Source organism: Gracilinanus agilis, chromosome 6 (assembly GCF_016433145.1).
Source record: "Gracilinanus agilis isolate LMUSP501 chromosome 6, AgileGrace, whole genome shotgun sequence".
NCBI lineage: Eukaryota > Metazoa > Chordata > Mammalia > Didelphimorphia > Didelphidae > Gracilinanus > Gracilinanus agilis.
The window spans coordinates 162,767,437-162,785,391 of record NC_058135.1 but is presented as its reverse complement, the minus strand read 5'-3'; the positions used below and the strand labels follow the sequence as shown (position 1 = coordinate 162,785,391).

The 17,955-nt window shown below is 40.3% G+C and overlaps 1 protein-coding gene across 1 annotated transcript in view; it reads left to right on the top strand.

Annotated features, from left to right (window-relative positions):
- Positions 1 to 1,870: 1,870 nt before the first annotated feature.
- The window catches only part of TMEM165 (transmembrane protein 165), a 25,390-nt gene continuing 9,305 nt past the window's right edge, over positions 1,871 to 17,955 (top strand). Inside the window, exons 1-2 of the mRNA XM_044680136.1 lie at positions 1,871 to 2,101; positions 15,839 to 16,064. Of these exons, the coding sequence (XP_044536071.1) occupies positions 1,889 to 2,101; positions 15,839 to 16,064 (439 nt within the window). The 5' untranslated portion in view covers positions 1,871 to 1,888. The remainder of the gene's footprint in view (positions 2,102 to 15,838; positions 16,065 to 17,955) is intronic.

Below are 17,955 nucleotides of genomic sequence, written 5' to 3'. Positions count from 1 at the left end.
CTTGTCTCAGACTGAAAAATAAACCTTAAAGTACCAGTGATCTCAGTTTAGATATAATTAGTAAATATTATCAAATCTTAGGTACCCTTTTGTCTTAGAAGTTTCTCCCATTGTATCAGAGGCCTCTTCCAGGTAGTCCAGCTCTTTGCAGGAATCATCCCTTAGTCCAGCCCCTTCCCTTATATCCATTGTAAAGCCAATCAATTGAACCTTCCTGTCCTTTATTCTCCAAAAGGTATATAAGACCCCAAGTTCTTCAGCTAGTTGGAAAATCTCCCTTTGAGGTACTTTTCCCAGAGACATTGTTCCCAGAGTCCCAGAGCTTTGTCTCGGTGTGGAATCTAGCCCTGTGTAGTGGCCAATCAGAGCATTGTCCTGATTAAAGACTTGTTCTTTCTAACTACTTTAGTGGTTCTGTGTTTTTCAAGGTTGACATATTATATAATATGCATACATACACATATAATTATATACACATGTAGATTTATTTATATGTGTAAGTATATGTAGTGAGAAAGTGAGCTCTCTATAGCTATCTCTATACAAACATACTCATAAATCTGGGGAATGGGCAGATAAGAACAATTCTCATTTCAACAGCCATAAAGGCACCTGAATGAAGAAGCAAATGCTGTGGGTCCAAAGCCAAGGTCATCCGCTGCATCCGGCTATTGCCATCTTCACTTTTGTCCTGCCACTGGACTCCAATGACTGGAAGAACGATTGTGAGACCATCGATTTTGTGCAACTGTGCCTTACTGAAATCCAACTCGGGAGCAAGACAAGCTATTGTCTTCCGGATGTCATTGGTCCTCTTCAAAAAAGGACTATATACACACATAATTTATAGACACATATATGCTTGACCTTCACAACAGCCTTGTTGGTTAACTCCATTTTACAAATGAAGACACTGAGTCTTAGAGGCTGACTTGCCCAGAAACACACAAGGAATGTTCAGACTGACATCGTTTCTTTCTAAGCTTTCAGTGATCCAAGCCACCAAGTAAGTGAATTTCCTTACCCAGACCTCACAAAGCACTTAGTCGGTGCCTCTATTATGGGTAGGTCAGGTATTATTTGGTATTATAGTTATATGTACGTCAAGCCTATAAATTCCACAAGTTTCTTCTTCCCTGTTCTCAGTGCTACGTAAATAAATAGCACTTTTAAAAACATTCTCTGAATTAATGAATCAGTCCTGGGGAGGGGCGAATCGTGAAACATTTGTGCGTGACCAGGCAATAGGCACTTAATAAAACTATTACTGATTAGGAGGGGGGTTATCAGGAGAAAGGAGGCTGGCCAGCTTGATAAAGAAGCAGAAGGAGGGAACAGGTGGATTCTGATGCAAGGGGATCGGGGTAGGGACTAGAGAGGAGCGCAGGGAAAGGGATCTTTAACCGATACCAGCCAGGGGACAAAGTTGGGCAGTCGGGGGCGCGGCCAACTAGAGGAGGGCTCGGGACGCACCTGGATCTGGCTGCGCCAACGTCATGACGTTAGAGCGCTACCCTGGCCAATGAGCAGCCGGCCCCGGGGCCGGGAACGCGTGCGTTGCTGGGGCGGAGTCGGCACTTGAGTTCTGACTGGGACTGTTAGGCGGGCTACGCGTCCGAAGTCGCCTTCGGGTCCTCTTGCTCTCCTAAGTCAGTTTCGGTCCCTCTCTCCTCCCCTTCCCGGCCTCCTTCCTTCTCCTCCTCCTCTCAGCTCCACACCCGGATGGCGCCCACCTCTCTTTAACCGGGTGCGCCTGCGCAGTCTCGTCGCCCGGGGTTGTGGGGGGGTGCGGAGCGCGGCGGCGCGGCGGCTGGAGCCGCAGGTTTCCTGCCCCACTTCCTCCTCCTGCTAGCTCTCCCGGTCCGTCGGCGCTCGCTCGGCCGGCGGGATGGCGGCGCTGGGAGGCCGGCGGGGGTCTCCTCGGCCGCTGTTCCTGCCGCTGCCGCCGCCGCTGCTGCTACTGCTGCTGCTGAGTCCCTTTGGGGTCCGAGCGGTGCCCGAGGAAGACGCCGGCAACCGGAACAAGGAGCCTCCGGCACCTCCCCAGCAGCTCCAGCCACAGCCGGCCGAGGTTCAGGGGCCCGAAGCGGCCCGTGCCGAGGTGAGGCTGGGGCCCCCCTCCTCTTAGCAGGGGTGGGGTGGTGGGAGGAGGGAGGTGAGCCTTTGCGGCCTAGGAGGGGGGCAGTTGGTGCCCCCACCCATTCGATGTCTTCACCTGCCCTGCGCAGGGTCCTTCTATCTGGGGGTCCGCTGTGGGTCCCCTGCCCCGCTGCAGTCATCCGGGGAAGCCCCAGTAGGGAGTGCCCAGGTGAGACGAGGGGAGAAGTGCCATGCTTAAGGGGGAGATGCCCGGGATGCTGCCCGGGGAGAAGCAGCAAGCAGAGAAGGGTGTACTATGGATGGGGGGTGGGGAAAGGCTAGGGAAGCAATAAGTAGTCATCTCAGCTCTTTTCACGGAAGAGCAGAACTTTAGTTTTGTGAGCATGTGTAGGAATCTGAGGCGAGACCAGGTCTTTCTCCCCAGCCAGCATTCCCGGGGGCATAACTAACTTATATATGTGCATAGCAATCGCTAGGTTATGAGAAATAATTCTTAAATATCCTTTGATCAGAATAAGTACTTCTTTGGGAGCTTGAGAAGAGCTAAGTTAACATCCACTACAGCGATATTAAACTACAGAAACTATATAGCATTTATATAAATCCGTTTCCTTTTGAACTTGACGTTTAAGCTATAAAAGCATAAACTAATTAGATGGAAAATTACTTACATACTTATGTAAATGGCACTTACTCTTGTTACCTGTGTTTGGAAAGTTTTCTTCTCTCAGGCCTCTGCAAGTCTTGTTCCTTGATGTCTCCAAGATCCTTGTTTTTTATTCCACTGCTAACTCCCTAATTCAGGTGTTTTATACACCTCTCCAGCACCTTTAAATTTGTGTCCTAACAGATTCAGGCGTCTGTGCAACAGCCTTCAGGCCCTCCATTGCCAGATTCCTAGAGCACAACACTTTCTTGGATGATTTTTCCTTTCAAAAACCTTCACTGGTTCCTTGCTGAATAAAGTTCAGACTCTTCATTCAAACGCCATCCACAGCCTACTTCCAGGATATTTTTCCAGCCTTATTTTAATACTGCTTCCTCAGATGTACATTGTGCTATATTGTCCTGAGCTTTCAGGTTTCTGCTTTTGTTCACCTGGAATGCATTCCTCTTATTTCTATAACACCTCCTCCTCCAAATCTTTACAGCTATTTTTTATTAGATTGTGAACTCTCTGAAGGCAGGCATTGGCTTTTGCTTTTTTGTATTCCCAGTGCTTGGTACAGTACCTGGGACAGAGTAGAGCCCTGTTGGTGAACCCATTGGTTCCTCTTTCCAGAGCCGCTTGAAGACATTTTTCACATGCCCCACCACTCTGCTCAGCAGTGCAATGTGAGCACTTCCTCCCCTATCTGGAATAATAGGGGGGAGCTCACTGGAGGCTTGAGGGTACAGTCTGGGCATGTTGTCTCCAAAAGGTTTCCCATCATATGCAAGGTAGGGGCTTAATAAATACCTACTCACTTGATTTTCTTGGCTTACTTGAATGCCATCTCTTTTATGAAGTCTTATCTAGTTCTTAAATGCCAAAGTAGTTTCTTACATATTTAAACTCTGAAGACTGCTAAAGTAGGGGCAGGTAGGTGCCTCAATGGATTGAGAGCCAGGCCTAGAAATGGGATGTCCTGGGTTCAAATGTGACCTCAGAACCTTCCTAACTGTGTGACCCTGGGCAAGTCACTTAACTTAATTGGCTAGCCCTTACCACTCTTCTGCCTTAGAACCAATTAACAGTATTGATTGTAAGACAGAAGATGAGGGTTTAAGGGGAAAAAAAAAGCTGCTAAAGCTTCACTTCATCTATTCTCCTCCTCCCCCCCATATTGAAATCAGTCTAAATTACTTGAAGGAGTTCATGCTGTTTTGCTTTGATCATCTTCCATCTCTTCCATACTTTTTCTATTATCTCACTCTCATCCTTTCCTGTCTTGGAGGAGGTGGTCCTTTATATATTTCATCCACATCCCCTTCAACCTTACTGCAACAGTCTCAGAATTCTTCCTCAATCTCTTCTTACACATTTTTCTCCTCTCCTTCTTATATACCTAGTCTCTTCTATCTTAAAAAAAAAATCCTTTATCCTTCATTCAACTAGTTGAGACTAGTTGAAAATAACATCTCTCCTTCCTTCAAACTCATAAACATTTGGTGTCACCTTTATTGGCTGCTTCCACCTCATTAATACCTGCTCTTCAGCCCTTTCTAATCTGGCTTCTTCCATTACCACCTGACTAAAAATGACTATTTGAATGTTGCCAGTAATCTAATTAACCAAACCAACTGCTCTTTTCCCAGTCTTTTTTTTTCTTCTCAGACTTCTTTGTCACATTTAATTCTTGACTTCTTTTCCCATTATCTTTCTTCCCTTGGATGGCACTAACCTGAGGGAGCTCTTCCTTGTGGAAAGACACTTTCCTTGCTCTTCCCAATGCATACCATTCCATTGCCTGCTTCTGGGCCTTTGTCCAGGCTACTCCCCAAGCTTGGAATGCCCTTAAATTCCCAATTCTCCTTAAGGCTCAATTCAAATGCTTCCTACGGAGAACTTCTCTAGTCCCCCCATTTGTTAATTTACTTTGTATATATTTTGTATTTCTGTATACATATTCTTCCCCTCTCCATGCCACCTCCAACCCCATAAAATAGGAACTCCTTGAGGGTAAAGACTCTTTCCCATCACAGCACTGAGCACATAGTAGCCAGCACTAAATATTCATTGAATTAAGTGGAATTAAATTTAAAAAATGAAGGACCATAAAGGTGATGTGCTTCACCTCAGGACCCTTCTGCTAATTAGTAGAAAACTGGGACTAGAATCTGGTTCACTCTTCGGCGCTTGTTCTGAAGTACTTTATAGGTAGGCACTTAAATAGCTGTTGAACAAATGAAAAAGTTTGTGCTCTAGATGTAATTCAACATCTACTTGGAGAAACAAAATGTAAAAGTAACCTTCTGGAAAAGTCAGTTTTTGTTATAATACTTTGCTGTTGTTTTAAAAAAAAAATCTTTGGGAACTAAAAGGTACAGTACTTCATATCCAGGAAAATCAAACATTTTTAAAGATCAGCTCCTGATGACCATTGTAAGCAAAACAAAAAATTTTAACCAGCACATTGAATCAACAAGAGGAAAATTTGTCTCACTGATTTGTTAATAATGGGTTTTCAGAAATCTTGAGGTGCTTTGCTTGCAAAGTAAAGTTACTACAGGTTTAAGAAATACCAGAATATTATTTAAAATAGATAAACTTAATTTGAAAAGAATGGTTCTGGTCCACTGACAAGTTAAACTAACAGCACTGAGCACATTTCTGCCTGCTATCTAACTCTGGCCTTCTTTCTTTCTGTGGACTAGGAGTGTTGGAGAGTTATTCTTTTTGAAATATTTGCCATTTTCATTGGATTGGAACTAAAGTGCTTGGCTCTTAGTTATTAGTTGTTGCTTGTGAAATTTAGTTGCTTGGTTTAAGTTTACTACCAGGAGGTTGTAATTCTGAAATGCTAGTTTCTTTGAAACTTCAGATGTCTTCTATATAACGTTTACATTGATATTTCTTAATTAGAGGTAAGGACAGATGTCATGTAGCTGAATAGAAAACATGACTGATATGGAAGTGTGATTGGTATGACTGCACATATATAACCTATATGAAATTTCTTGCCATCTCAGTGAGGGAAAAGGAGACAGGGAAAGGGACATAATCTGGAATTCAAAATTTTTAAAAGTGAATGTTAAAAGGGCAGCTGGGTGGCTCAGTGGATTGAGAGCCAGGCCTAGAGATGGCTGGTCCTACCTTCAAATCTGGCCTCAGTCACTTCCTAAGCTGTGTGACCCTGGGCAAGTCACTTAACTCTCATTGCCTAGCCCAAGGGTCGGCAACATTTGGCTCTCAAGCCATATCTGGCTACACCTCCCGACCAGCTGAGCCCCAGGATGTGCCCCAGGGGGCTCTTCAGCCCCCACCCCATATTCCAGCGCCTTCCACCTCCATCCTCCTCCTTCCACAGGCGTTTATGGCTCTCCTGGCCAAAAAGGTTGCCGACCGATGGCCTAGCCCTTACCACTCTTCTGTCTTGGAACCGTTACATGGTACTGATCCTAAGATGGAATGTAAGGGTTTAAAAAATAGCATTCTGATTTAAAATTATTTATTAATTAACTACTAATTGAACTACTATGTTTAATGTTACAACATCAATCTCACATTCTTTATTGCTAATCATGTGTCATGGATGTTGTGCCCAGAAAGCAACATCTGATTTTGTTTTAATTATTCAGAATGCAAAAAATTTTAATATGATTACATATCTATTACCTTTTTTATACATTGAGAAATATCTGAAAGCTATTTCAGCTTTGATAATTTGCTTAGAAACAATATACAATATATCATTTTAGATAGTAGGATCCTTAACCTGAACTTTTAGTTATTTTTATATTGATTTCATTGTATGTTTAAAGGTACTTATAAGTCAAAGATCAAGTAATTTTATCAGTGAGTACCAAGATAATTGATGAAAATAACAACCCATCTACAACTTAGATGATGATCTTTAAGGATTTGGTCCAAAAAGTCATTGTTCTGAAACCAACCTGGTGATAAGCCTATCTGAAGTAGGCCTTACCCAGTGCCAGATGGCCTTTGGTCTTGTTTGTAGAGTTTATACTCTGCTGGCATCTCCTTCAAGAAACCAGGGTCTTAGGCATTGGAGAAGGACTTTAGAGGAGATTCTAACTTGGATGATTGGACAATCAAGGTTTAGTGTTAGAACAATTTGTAACCAGGAATTGGCTAAGGCTGTTACTTTGTAATTGTTACTTTGTAATTTCTATAGAATTACTTCTGTTTCTTTTGCTCATGTTTTTTCTCAAATAAATGCCTGCTTCAGTTTAATGAGGGCTTAATGAAAGTCCAGATTTATTCCTATTTGCAATGGAAAAGTATCTCCTAACTCATTGAGAAGCAGAGAGGGGAGCAGAGAAAAGAGGCTTAACTACTTTGTATTCGTGTGAAACTAGGCAAGTCACTTCATATCTAGTCTAATTTCTTCATCTTCAAAATGATTTGAATGAACTAGATGATTTTAAAGATCTTCCTATTTAAAGCCAGGGGTCCTATTAATCTTATGAAATGTGGCTCTGAGCAGGAAGAAAAAACTGGGGTACAACATAGAACTTAGGGACCAACCCAACTTTTCCCTGCTCAGCATTCTGTCATAACTTTTGTGCTTTTTTTTTTTGTAGTATAAAAAGTTGAGCTCCTGCTAGACATGTGAAGATGCTTCTTTAAAATCTTGACAGAGTATATGTACATTGCATGCGAATGCAACTTTGATTTTAATAAAAGTCTTCCTATTTCTGTTGAAAAGGCTTCCATCCTAGCCACTGAAGTTTGCCCAGACTTTTATTTGTCGTATTCCACACGTTCCCTATACCAATAGAATCCCTGATATGGAGTTGGAAGAGGACCCATAATTCATCTTTTCCAGGTCTCTCCTTTTATAGAGAAGAAAACTGTAGCTCAGGAGGTTGGGTGACTTACAAATAGTCACAGTATCAGAGAGGACCTAAATCCAGGTTTTTTAACTCCAGTAGGGCAGCTGGGTAGCACATTGGATTGAGTACTGGGCCTTTAGAGTCAGAAAGACCTGAGCTCAAAGGTCTCTCCAGACACCGTGTGACCCCTGGCAAATCATTTAACCCAGTTTGCCTCAGTTTCCTTATCTGGAAAATGAGCTGGAGAAGAAAACTCCAAACGGAGTCATGAAGAATTGGACATGCCTGCACACTTTTGCCTCCAGAATCAATTATTCTTTTTAAAAACCACAAGTCCTATCAGTTCTGCTTCCTTTAAAGCCTTCTGTATCCAACCACTACACTGTTTCAGGCCCTGATCACTTGTTAATCTTGGCTATTATCATAACCTCCTAATTGATCATCCCGCTTTCAGTCTCTCTCCTCTTCATTTTGCTCTACTTGGAAATTTTCAGTGGTTCTGTGTTCCCTTAACTATAAGATACATATCCAAAGCCTTGCAATTAAGGCTTTCTTTGGTAAGGTCCACCTTGTTGGGCTCTCATTGTAGCCCCTGAGGCTGAGATATAAGAATGTGGGCCAGTTCTCTGCCGTTTGTGTTAATTTTTGCCTGACAACACCAAGAAAACAGGTTCTCCACCCACCAGCACTGCATCTTCCATATTTAAAATCATCAGTTACAGCAAAAGGAGGAATTTTGAATGCTGTGGCTAAGGTCACTTACCTGGGCAGTATACTTGCCAGGGATGGAGGGGTAGAGGATGATGCCCACATTGCCAGAGCCAGCTTTGTGTTTGGGAGGCTCTGAAGGAAAGTGAGAGAGAAGGGGCTAATATTAGGCTGCCTGCTAAACCAAAGGCCAACACAGCCATTCTGCTGATCTCATTGTTGGATGCTGGGAAACCTGGCCCCTCTGCCAGCATCGTGCCAGGACATGGAACTGCTTCCATTTGAGTTGTCTTAGGAAGATTCTGAGGATCACCTGGCAATATAAAGTAAGGGGCACTGAGGTCCCTCCTCCAGCTGAACTGCCAAGCGTTCACTCTACTTCAGAGAATACAGCTCTGTCAGGCCAGCCATGATGATCAAATACCGGACACACATTCACCCAAAAGTCTGCGGACAACTCTCACAAGGCAGGCACTCACCTGCAGCTCTTAAGGTCTCTCTGAAGAACTTTGGGATCGATTGGGAGACACTGGCACAGGACCTCCATTATTCATGCAGAGTGGCATTGCAGCAGCTCAAGTGGAACGTGAGATGCACAGATTTAGAGACATCTCCGTCCCTAACATTCACACAGGCTCTGGGTCCCAGCCTATAGGAGAGCCTTCCAAGCTCTGAGTGGCCTGATCAGCCACAGGCAGATATGCCGGACCTTGACCCCAACATGGAGATGCCATTTTGGACTTATTTGAGTTTGAAGGACAATAACCACTTTTTAGGTATCGACACTCCAGATAAACTGGTCTAGGATGTGTTCTCTGGATTTGATATATGATGTCATCTCTTGTCTCTGGATGTTTATACGCACTGTATCCCCTCTCCCCCCAAAACCATGAATGCACCCTTTCTTCTCCTGGGTTTGGGTGTTACTCCTTTGGGGAGTGTTCCCGTATTGGCCCAGCTGTTCATTTCCTCTCCCTTCTCAGATTACCTGGAAAGGACTGGCCTTGGAAGCTGGAGACCTGAAATCCCCCCCTGGCCCTTGCTAGCACTGTGACAAGTCATTGAACCTATGCAAAATAGGAATAATAATAGAATTTACCTCACAGGGTTGTCCTGAGGATTTAAGAAGATAACCTATGAAAAATGTTTTGCTAACCTTAAATGCTATGCAGACGTGAGCTGTGATTCTCTTCTGTATATTTAACTGTTGACATGAATCCTGTCAGATAAAAGTCATACACTTAGAGTCAGGGAAAGCTAGCTTTAAAGTACCTCGCCCCCCTTTCCCTCTTAGTTTGTGATCATGGACAAATCACTTGTAAACCTATCTTCTCAACTGTGAAACTGGGGAAGAGTATCGCTGGCACTTGCCTCATGCTGATGTCCTGAGCATCATTCAACATCATGTAAATGTAAAATGCTTTGCAAATTTTAAAGTCTTATATAAATGCCAACTTGTTATAGTTTATGTGTGTATATTATATATATTATATAATCATATATATACAATCTTGTTGTTAGAAACTGAGACAGGTAGGTGGCTCATTGGCCTGGAGATAGGAGGTCCTGGATTCATATCTGCTCTCAGACACTTCCTAGTTGCCTAGCCCTTACTACTCTTCTATCTTGGAACATGGATACCAAGTATCCTGAGATAGAACATAAGGATTTAAAACAAAAGGGGGAAAAAAGAATAACATCTCCTTAAAATAATGTTGTTCCTTAAAAGAACTCATGTTTCTTTCCCTGGCCCTGTGCTGTTAACATTTTTTAATCAGTAATTTTGATAAAGCCAGAGATGGTATGCTTTTCAAATTTCAGATAATACTAAGCTATGATAAATAACAAATACTGAACAATGGAATCATGACTGAAAATGATTTTGATGAATTATTAGAGCATTGGACTGAATCTAATGTGAAATTCAGTAGGTCTAAATGTAAAGTCTGATGCTCAGCTTACTCTTGGGTACAAAAATACAACTTCACAAGTACCAGATGGAGGCATGGCTAAACACTAGTTCTGAAAAAGATCTAAAGGTTTTTAATGACTACAACCTCAGTATGAGTCAGCACTATGATGTAGCAGACTTTGGACTGAATTGAGAGGGATAAAAAAGTGTTAGTGCCATTGTACTCTGCCCCCATTAGACTTCACCTGGAGGACCACCTTGAGTTTGCATCATGAGTATCAGTTGAAAAAAGCAACTGTTCGTCTTTGAGAAAAGACAACTTTGACTTTTCTCAAACTTTTGAGAAAGATTTTTTTTTCCCCTAAGACTTTTGGCCCCTTTCTACCTGTTCAGTCTTTTATCTTCCTCTCCTCCACATACTGTTCTACTCCAATGATACTGGCCTCTTTGCAGTTCTTCAAACATGTCATTCCATTCCCCATTTCCAGATATTTTCATATGCTGTCCCCTATGTCTGGAATTCTTTTCCTTTTCACTTCTACTTCTTGACTCTTCAGGTTTCAAGTCTCGGCTAATGTCCCACCTCCTGCAAGAAACCTTTCCTTGATCTCCTTAATCTTACTGCCTTCCCTCTGAGATCATCTCATCTCCAGCGTGTTCTTTATCTTGGTTTTGAAAGCAGGGACTGATTGTTGCCTTTTTACGGCAAGGGAAAGGGTATGCCTGGCACTTAGCACAGTACCTGGTACATAGTAGGCACTTAATAAATACTTGTTGACTGATTTGTGGTGCCTGGGGTGGGAATGAAGAGAGGAAGATGTGATAACAGTATTTAAAGGACCATCTGTAGAGAAAGGATTAGACTTTCCCCAGGCGACATAACTGGGCTCATTAGGTTGAAATTGCAAGAGGCAAATCTAGGCTTGGTGACAGGAAAAACCTTTTAATAATTTAAGTATACAAAAGTGGGGTGGGCTGCCTCAAAAAATTAGTGTCTTCCCTTCCTTGGAAATCTTCAGGCAAAAGGTAGATGGCCACTTGTTGTGTATGTGTATGTGTATGTGTAATGAATATTCTTTTCAGGTCAGAAGGCTACTGAGATCCCATTCAACTCTTAAACATCATTTTAGTTTTTGTTTCCTATATGGACATAGGTTTTTAATAAATGTTTAGCAAGTTAAATTATCAGAAAGATTTTCTGTGAACATGATAAATTTCCATCTCATTTAAGCATTTAATTCATGCTCAAATTTACTTTGTTAAATTAAAAACAAAAATAAGAACCCTTACCTTCTTAGAATCAACCCAAGACCTCTTGTCTTTAGGCCTGGATCTCTATCTAGCTGCCCCACTTTGTATTCGATTTTTAAAAATTTGATAGTTCAAGTTTTTGATCTCCTGCACATGCTTTTGTGAATTCTTCATTATTATTTTAGCTGCTGCTATGGTCACAATGCTATGTTGGGTGTTGAGGAAGCTACCCTAAGAAATATAATGTGTCTGTCTTATTATCTAAAGGGAGAGGCAAGACATATATGAAAGGTATATTAACAGTGCAGGGTAGTATATTGCTCAAATGAATACATATGAATCGTATAGAAATATTCTGAAATTGTTTTCAAGCTCAATAAGACACAGCACCTTTTTTTTTGTTTGTTTGCTTCAACAAGGTTGTGGGTGAACCAAATGGCAGTGGAGACACTGGGTATTTGGAATAATTAGGATGTGTCCAGTGATGACTATATTCAAAAAACACTGTAAGGAATATTGAGGAAATAGATAATGGGGTAAGGGGAAAGTTGGGCTCTTCACACAGGAATGAGGAATAATTAGTGGATAACTATGAATGAACAAATGAAAAAAGCATTTATTAAGAGCAGGTATGTTAGGTAGATAAAATAAGATTATAGATTATAAAAATGTAGAGGTTTTGGAAATGGATTAAACTGGGCCAATGTGATTAGGTTTACTGTGCTATAACAGATTCAGTCCAGGTAAAGCCTGTCCTGAGCTAACAAATACAGACCAGTATACATCAGGGATGGATGTTGGATTTATTAACAAGGGAAGGTGAAAAGGGAAGTTTGGATAATCCTAATCTAATGCCAACTACCTAAAAACCCCATATCTAAATATCTCTTCACAGAGATTTCTTCAGAGTGATTTCCTACTCTAGTCCTCTCCTCACTGTCTAAAATCCCAATTCCCATTGTTGGCTAAACTAACATTAAACCCCGCTTTGCTGGTTTTAAGGAAAGGGTTTGTGTAAGCCTAATAGGCCCAAAGAAGGTCCAAGATCCAAAAGGATCCAGGCCTGGTCTCACAATCAGATGACAGATGTCTCAGGATCACCAGGAACTCAGCAGATATCAACCAGCCAGCAGGGAAGCAAGATAACAGAGCAGCAGTTAGGATGGGAAGATAAGATAGAAAACAGCCACAGGTCAAAACGAGAAAACCCATCTCAAGCCCCATCTGTCTCGTAGTAACAGCTTAGCTTTCCCCTGCAGAATTCCAGAATCTTTTACTCTGTTGCCCATGCCTCTGCCCTTTGCAAACTTACACACTTTCCTCCATAACTTTTCCTTATAACAAGGTCCATTGAAGTAAGGCATAATGCTGCCCCCATATCATAGAGATAATTAAAGGTTTGAGAGTTTGTGAGATACAGTTAGATGGTGCAGTGGAGTACTGGGCCAGGAGACAGGAAGACTCATCTATAAGAGTACAAATCCAGCCTCAGACACTTACTAGCTATGTGACCTGGGGCAAGTCACTTAACCCTGCTTGCTTCAGTTTCCTCATCTGGAAAATAAACTGGAGAAGGAAATTGCAAACCACTCCAGTATTTTTGCCAACAAAACCCCAAATGGGATCTCAAGAGAGTCAGACATGATTGAAACAACTCAACAACACAATTTTGTGAGTAGGAGAATAACAATAAAATTGGTGTATTGCAAATCTGCCAGTGATCCATAGTATGGCATATAGAGGGTTTTGGAATGGAGAAATTGGATGTATAGAGTCCAGCTAAGAGTCTGGCATTAATTCTGGCCTAAGTTAAGGAGAGAATGGTAGCAATAGAAATAGGAAAAAAGGCCAGTCTGAGGAACTTTGTCAAGAAAAAAAGTGACAGTATTGGATATTTTATCAAGGGCATAAAGAGTAAAGTGTCTGAAAGGTTCCACTACAAAAATGTCCAGTGGACCAAGAACAAGCTTTTAGCTGGCTGTGATCAAAATTCTCTTTCTTGCTATCTTGATTATTTAAGTAAAGAAATTATTTACCTAATTTTATCAGCATTATTGTTTTCCCAGCAGTTCTTTTTAAGTATGGAGTTTTTCCCTAAGTAATTTATAGTTTTCAGGTTTATTAAATACTGGGTCTTTGAATTTGATTGATTGATTCTTTGTTATCTAGTCTGTGCAAAACAATTGACTTTTTTTCCCCTTTTAAAATATTTTTATTGATATTTTTTTGTTTTTTTATATCCTTATAACAGGAATCCTTTCTCTCCTTGCTGTCCCAAAAAACCATTTATTACAAACAATGGAAAAGGAGGGGAAAATAGTTCATAAAAACCAATATTAACAAGTATAGCATCTGCACAATTTCCCTCATTTCTTTCAAGGCTTAGTTCAAATTCCACTTTCTGCAGGAAGTGTTTCCTCATCCCAGCAGCTGCTAATAATGCCTTTTTTTTCCAGAATACTTTTCATCTACTATGTATATTTGAGATATGTGTGCACCTCATTATTTACATATCTCCCTACTTAGATTTGTGTGTGAGAGGTGGGGCCTTTTCTTTTTAAACCTTTCACAATACTTGGAACATAATTACCACTTAATAAATTCTTGGTGACTGATTACCTTAAAAATTATTTCCTGGTGACTCAGTGGATTGAGAGTCAGGCCTAGAGGCAGGAGGTCCCAAGTTCAAATTTGACCCCAGACACTTCCCAGTTGTGTGACCCTGGGCAAGTCACTTGAGCCCCATTGTGTAGCCTTTACCACTCTTCTGCCTTGGAACCAATACACAGTATTGATTCTAAGATGGAAGGTAAGAGTTATAAAAATATTTTTTAAAAAATTATTTCCCTCAAAATTTTAGACCCTTTGTTCCTTGGGTGCATTTTATTTTGTTTAACTCTTAAAGAATCTTCTTGGTAATTTGGATGGCAAAGCATGCTACCTAGAAATTAATTTTGAACAGTACTGTCAGTTTTGAGGCATCTTCTATTGGATCACCCAGCAGTGAAAAAGGAATATCCACTCTAATTATTTATGTTCTTTACTTCTTTTACAAGTAATTGTATACATTTCAAGTGTGCCTTGCTAGTTGACTCCAAGATATTTTATTCATTTTGTAAGTATTTTGAATGGGAGTTACTTTACTATTCTTTTTTCTTTGGTTTTATTTTGTAAGGGGTAAAAAGGGTTATTTGTTAGATAATATTAAAAGGTTTGGTCACCAAGGAAGTGAATATCAATTCCTAATGAGAAAGCCTCAAGTCAAAATGACTTTTATGATAGTTTTCAAATGAGGAGAGAGAGAGAAAGTAAGAAAATTAGAGATAGGATAAGATAAGATAATTAACCTAACACACTAAATAATTTGCTCCGGCCCCTGACTCAACCCAGGCAGGACTAAGTCAGAGAAGGTTCAGCTTTGAGCAGAGGGCTGAAGGCTGGGGATAAATGAAGCAAAAGCTTCAGTCACAAGGCCTCCCTTGAAAGGAGAGTTCCTTCAGAGAAATCCAGGAAAGATCAGTCTCTACACTCACCTCATGTAGTTCGTAGGGACAGATTTAAGAACAGTCTCACCACGTCCAAAGTCCCAGCCAGAGCTCCTTCAGGTCCAAGACATGAATAAGAAGAGTTACAGGAAGTTGTCACTCCTTTTAAAGGCACTTCTTTTTCGTCACTTCCTCTACCTTCCTCCTAGCTTACATGTCCAATCACAGCAGACACTTTGCTTAGGGCTGCCCAGGGGGCAGTCAGTCAATTCTGATTCGTCACCCACTTTTGCACTCCTGGGTTACAGACTTCCCAACTTGTGAATTAAGTGGTGGTGTTTACATCTTTGATGATTAAATCTAAGAATGGGCAGGGTAGATTTAATCTCATTATCACAATTTATTATTATATAGAATTGCTATTTGTTTTTATGTATTTGGTATAGTGTTACTTTACTGTCTTCAGGCCTGCATCTCTCTCCACTGAACTTTTTGGTTTTCTCTGTAAATTGTCATATCAGGAGATAGAGATAATTTTGTTTTCTTTTTGCCTGTGTTTATGCCTTAATTTTCTTTCTCTGGTCTTACTGCTTTGGCTAGCATTTCTAGAATTATGCTTGACATCAGTGAGAAAAGGAGGTAGCCTTGCTCTACTAAAAACTGACTGTATTTATAAGGAACACCTCTGCTTCCCATTGCAAATAACTCAGTCTTTTTGTTTGTTTTAGATAACTACTTTTTCAGTTACACTAAAAAAATAACTCTTTGCCTCTTCTTTGTAGGATTTTCAAACATAAGTGAATGTAGTACTGCCCAAAGAATTTTCTGCATTTGTTAAAATCATACATTTTTGTAAAAAATAAATTTTGTTTTTCTATTATAGAAAGGAGCTACACCGGCTTCCCCAATTCATATTAATAATGAAGATCCTGCTGGCCAAACTAATTTGGGATTTATCCATGCATTTGTGGCTGCCATATCAGTTATTATTGTTTCTGAATTAGGGGACAAGACATTTTTTATAGCTGCCATCATGGCAATGCGCTATAACCGTTTGACTGTGCTAGCAGGGGCTATGCTGGCCTTGGGCCTAATGACATGCTTATCTGGTAAGTATTATGCTTTCAAGTTTATTAAACAAGGTGTCATCCTTTGTATGGAGTCTGTGCATGTGTTTATTTACTGATCAAAGCAATGGTTAAATTATTTATATTGATATCCTAAACAGACTGAAGTGGAAGGCTTATAATAGAATTATCCTTAGAATTTACTGAAAGAATTTATAAATTAGGGGACTCATTTAATATACATTACCTGATTTTTTTACTAATTTCACATAAATTTTCAGTTTTCCTAATTCAACTATTTGAATCACTATCCTATTTGTTAACTTACTGCATTGTTTTTACTGTAAACCTGCTTTTTTTCCTTTCAGTCTGGATAAATCTAATTTAAATTTCTAAAGTCCAGCAACTTCCACAGAAGAGAATTTCATTTTTTTTTTTTTGGCTGAATGACATTGGGGACAAAATGGATTACTAGCTGAGTACTCAATCACTTTTTTTCCCCCTTTGGCCCTCTCTTTATGTATTTTATTTTAGTATTTAATTTTTAGAAACATTTTCCATGGTTACATAATTCATGTTTTTACTTTACCCTTCACCCCCTTAAAACTCCCCTCACCCCCACTTCCCCACCCCCGTAGCTAACTCGCATTTCCACTGGTGTTAACATGTGTGGTCAGTCAAAACTTATTTACGTATTATTGATAGTTACATTGGTGTGGTCTTTTTGGGTCTACATCCCCAATCATGTCCTCATCAACCCAAGTGTTCAAGCAGTTGTTTTTCTTCTGTGTTTCCACTCCTGTAGTTCTTCCTCTGAATGTGGGTAGCCTTCTTTTCCATAAATCCCTCAGAATTGTCCTGGGTCATTGCATTGCTGCTAGTACAAATGTCCATTACATTCGATTTTACCACAGTGTATCAGTCTCTGTGTACAATGTTCTTCTGGCTCTGCTCCTTTCACTTTGCATTAATTTCTGGAGGTCTTTCCAGTTCATACAGAATTCCTCCAGTTTATTATTCTTTTGAGCACAATAGTATTTCATCACCAACATAGAGCACAATTTGTTCAGCCATTCTCCAATTGAAGGGCATACCCTGGCTTTCCAGTTGTTTGCCACCACAAAGAGCACAGCTATAAATATTTTTGTGCAAGTCTGTTTATCTGATCTCTTTGGGGTACAATCCCAGCAATGGTATGGCTGGATCAAAGGGCAGGCATTCTTTTATTGCTCTTTGGGCATAGTTCCAAATTGCCATCCAGAATGGTTGGATCAGTTCACAACTCCACCAGCACTGCATTAATATCCCAATTTTGCCATATCCCCTCCAACGTTCATTACTCTCCCCTGCTATCATTTTAGCCAATCTGCTAGGTGTAAGATGGTACCTCAGAGTTATTTTCATTTGCATTTCTCTAATTATTAGAGATTTAGAACACTTTCTCATGTGCTTACTGATACTTTTGATTTCTTTATCTGAAAATTCCCTATTCATGTCCCTTGCCCATTTATCAATTGGGGAATGGCTTGATTTTTTTATACAATTGATTTAACTCCTTGTATATTTGAGTAATTAGAGCTCTGTCAGAATTTTTTGTTATAAAGATTTTTTCCCAGTTTGTTGTTTCCCTTCTGATTTTGGTTGCATTGTTTTTGTTTGTACAAAACCTTTTTAATTTAATATAATCAAAATTATTTATTTTACATTTTGTAATTTTTTCTAACTCTTGCTGGGTTTTAAAATCTTTCCTTTCCCAGAGATCTGACAAGTATACTATTCTGTGTTCACCTAATTTACTTACAGTTTCCTTCTTTATATTCAAGTCTTTCACCCATTCTGAATTTATCTTGGGTAGGGTGTGAGATATTGATCTAAACCTAATCTCTCCCATATTGTTTTCCAATTTTCCCAGCAGTTTTTGTCAAATAGTGGA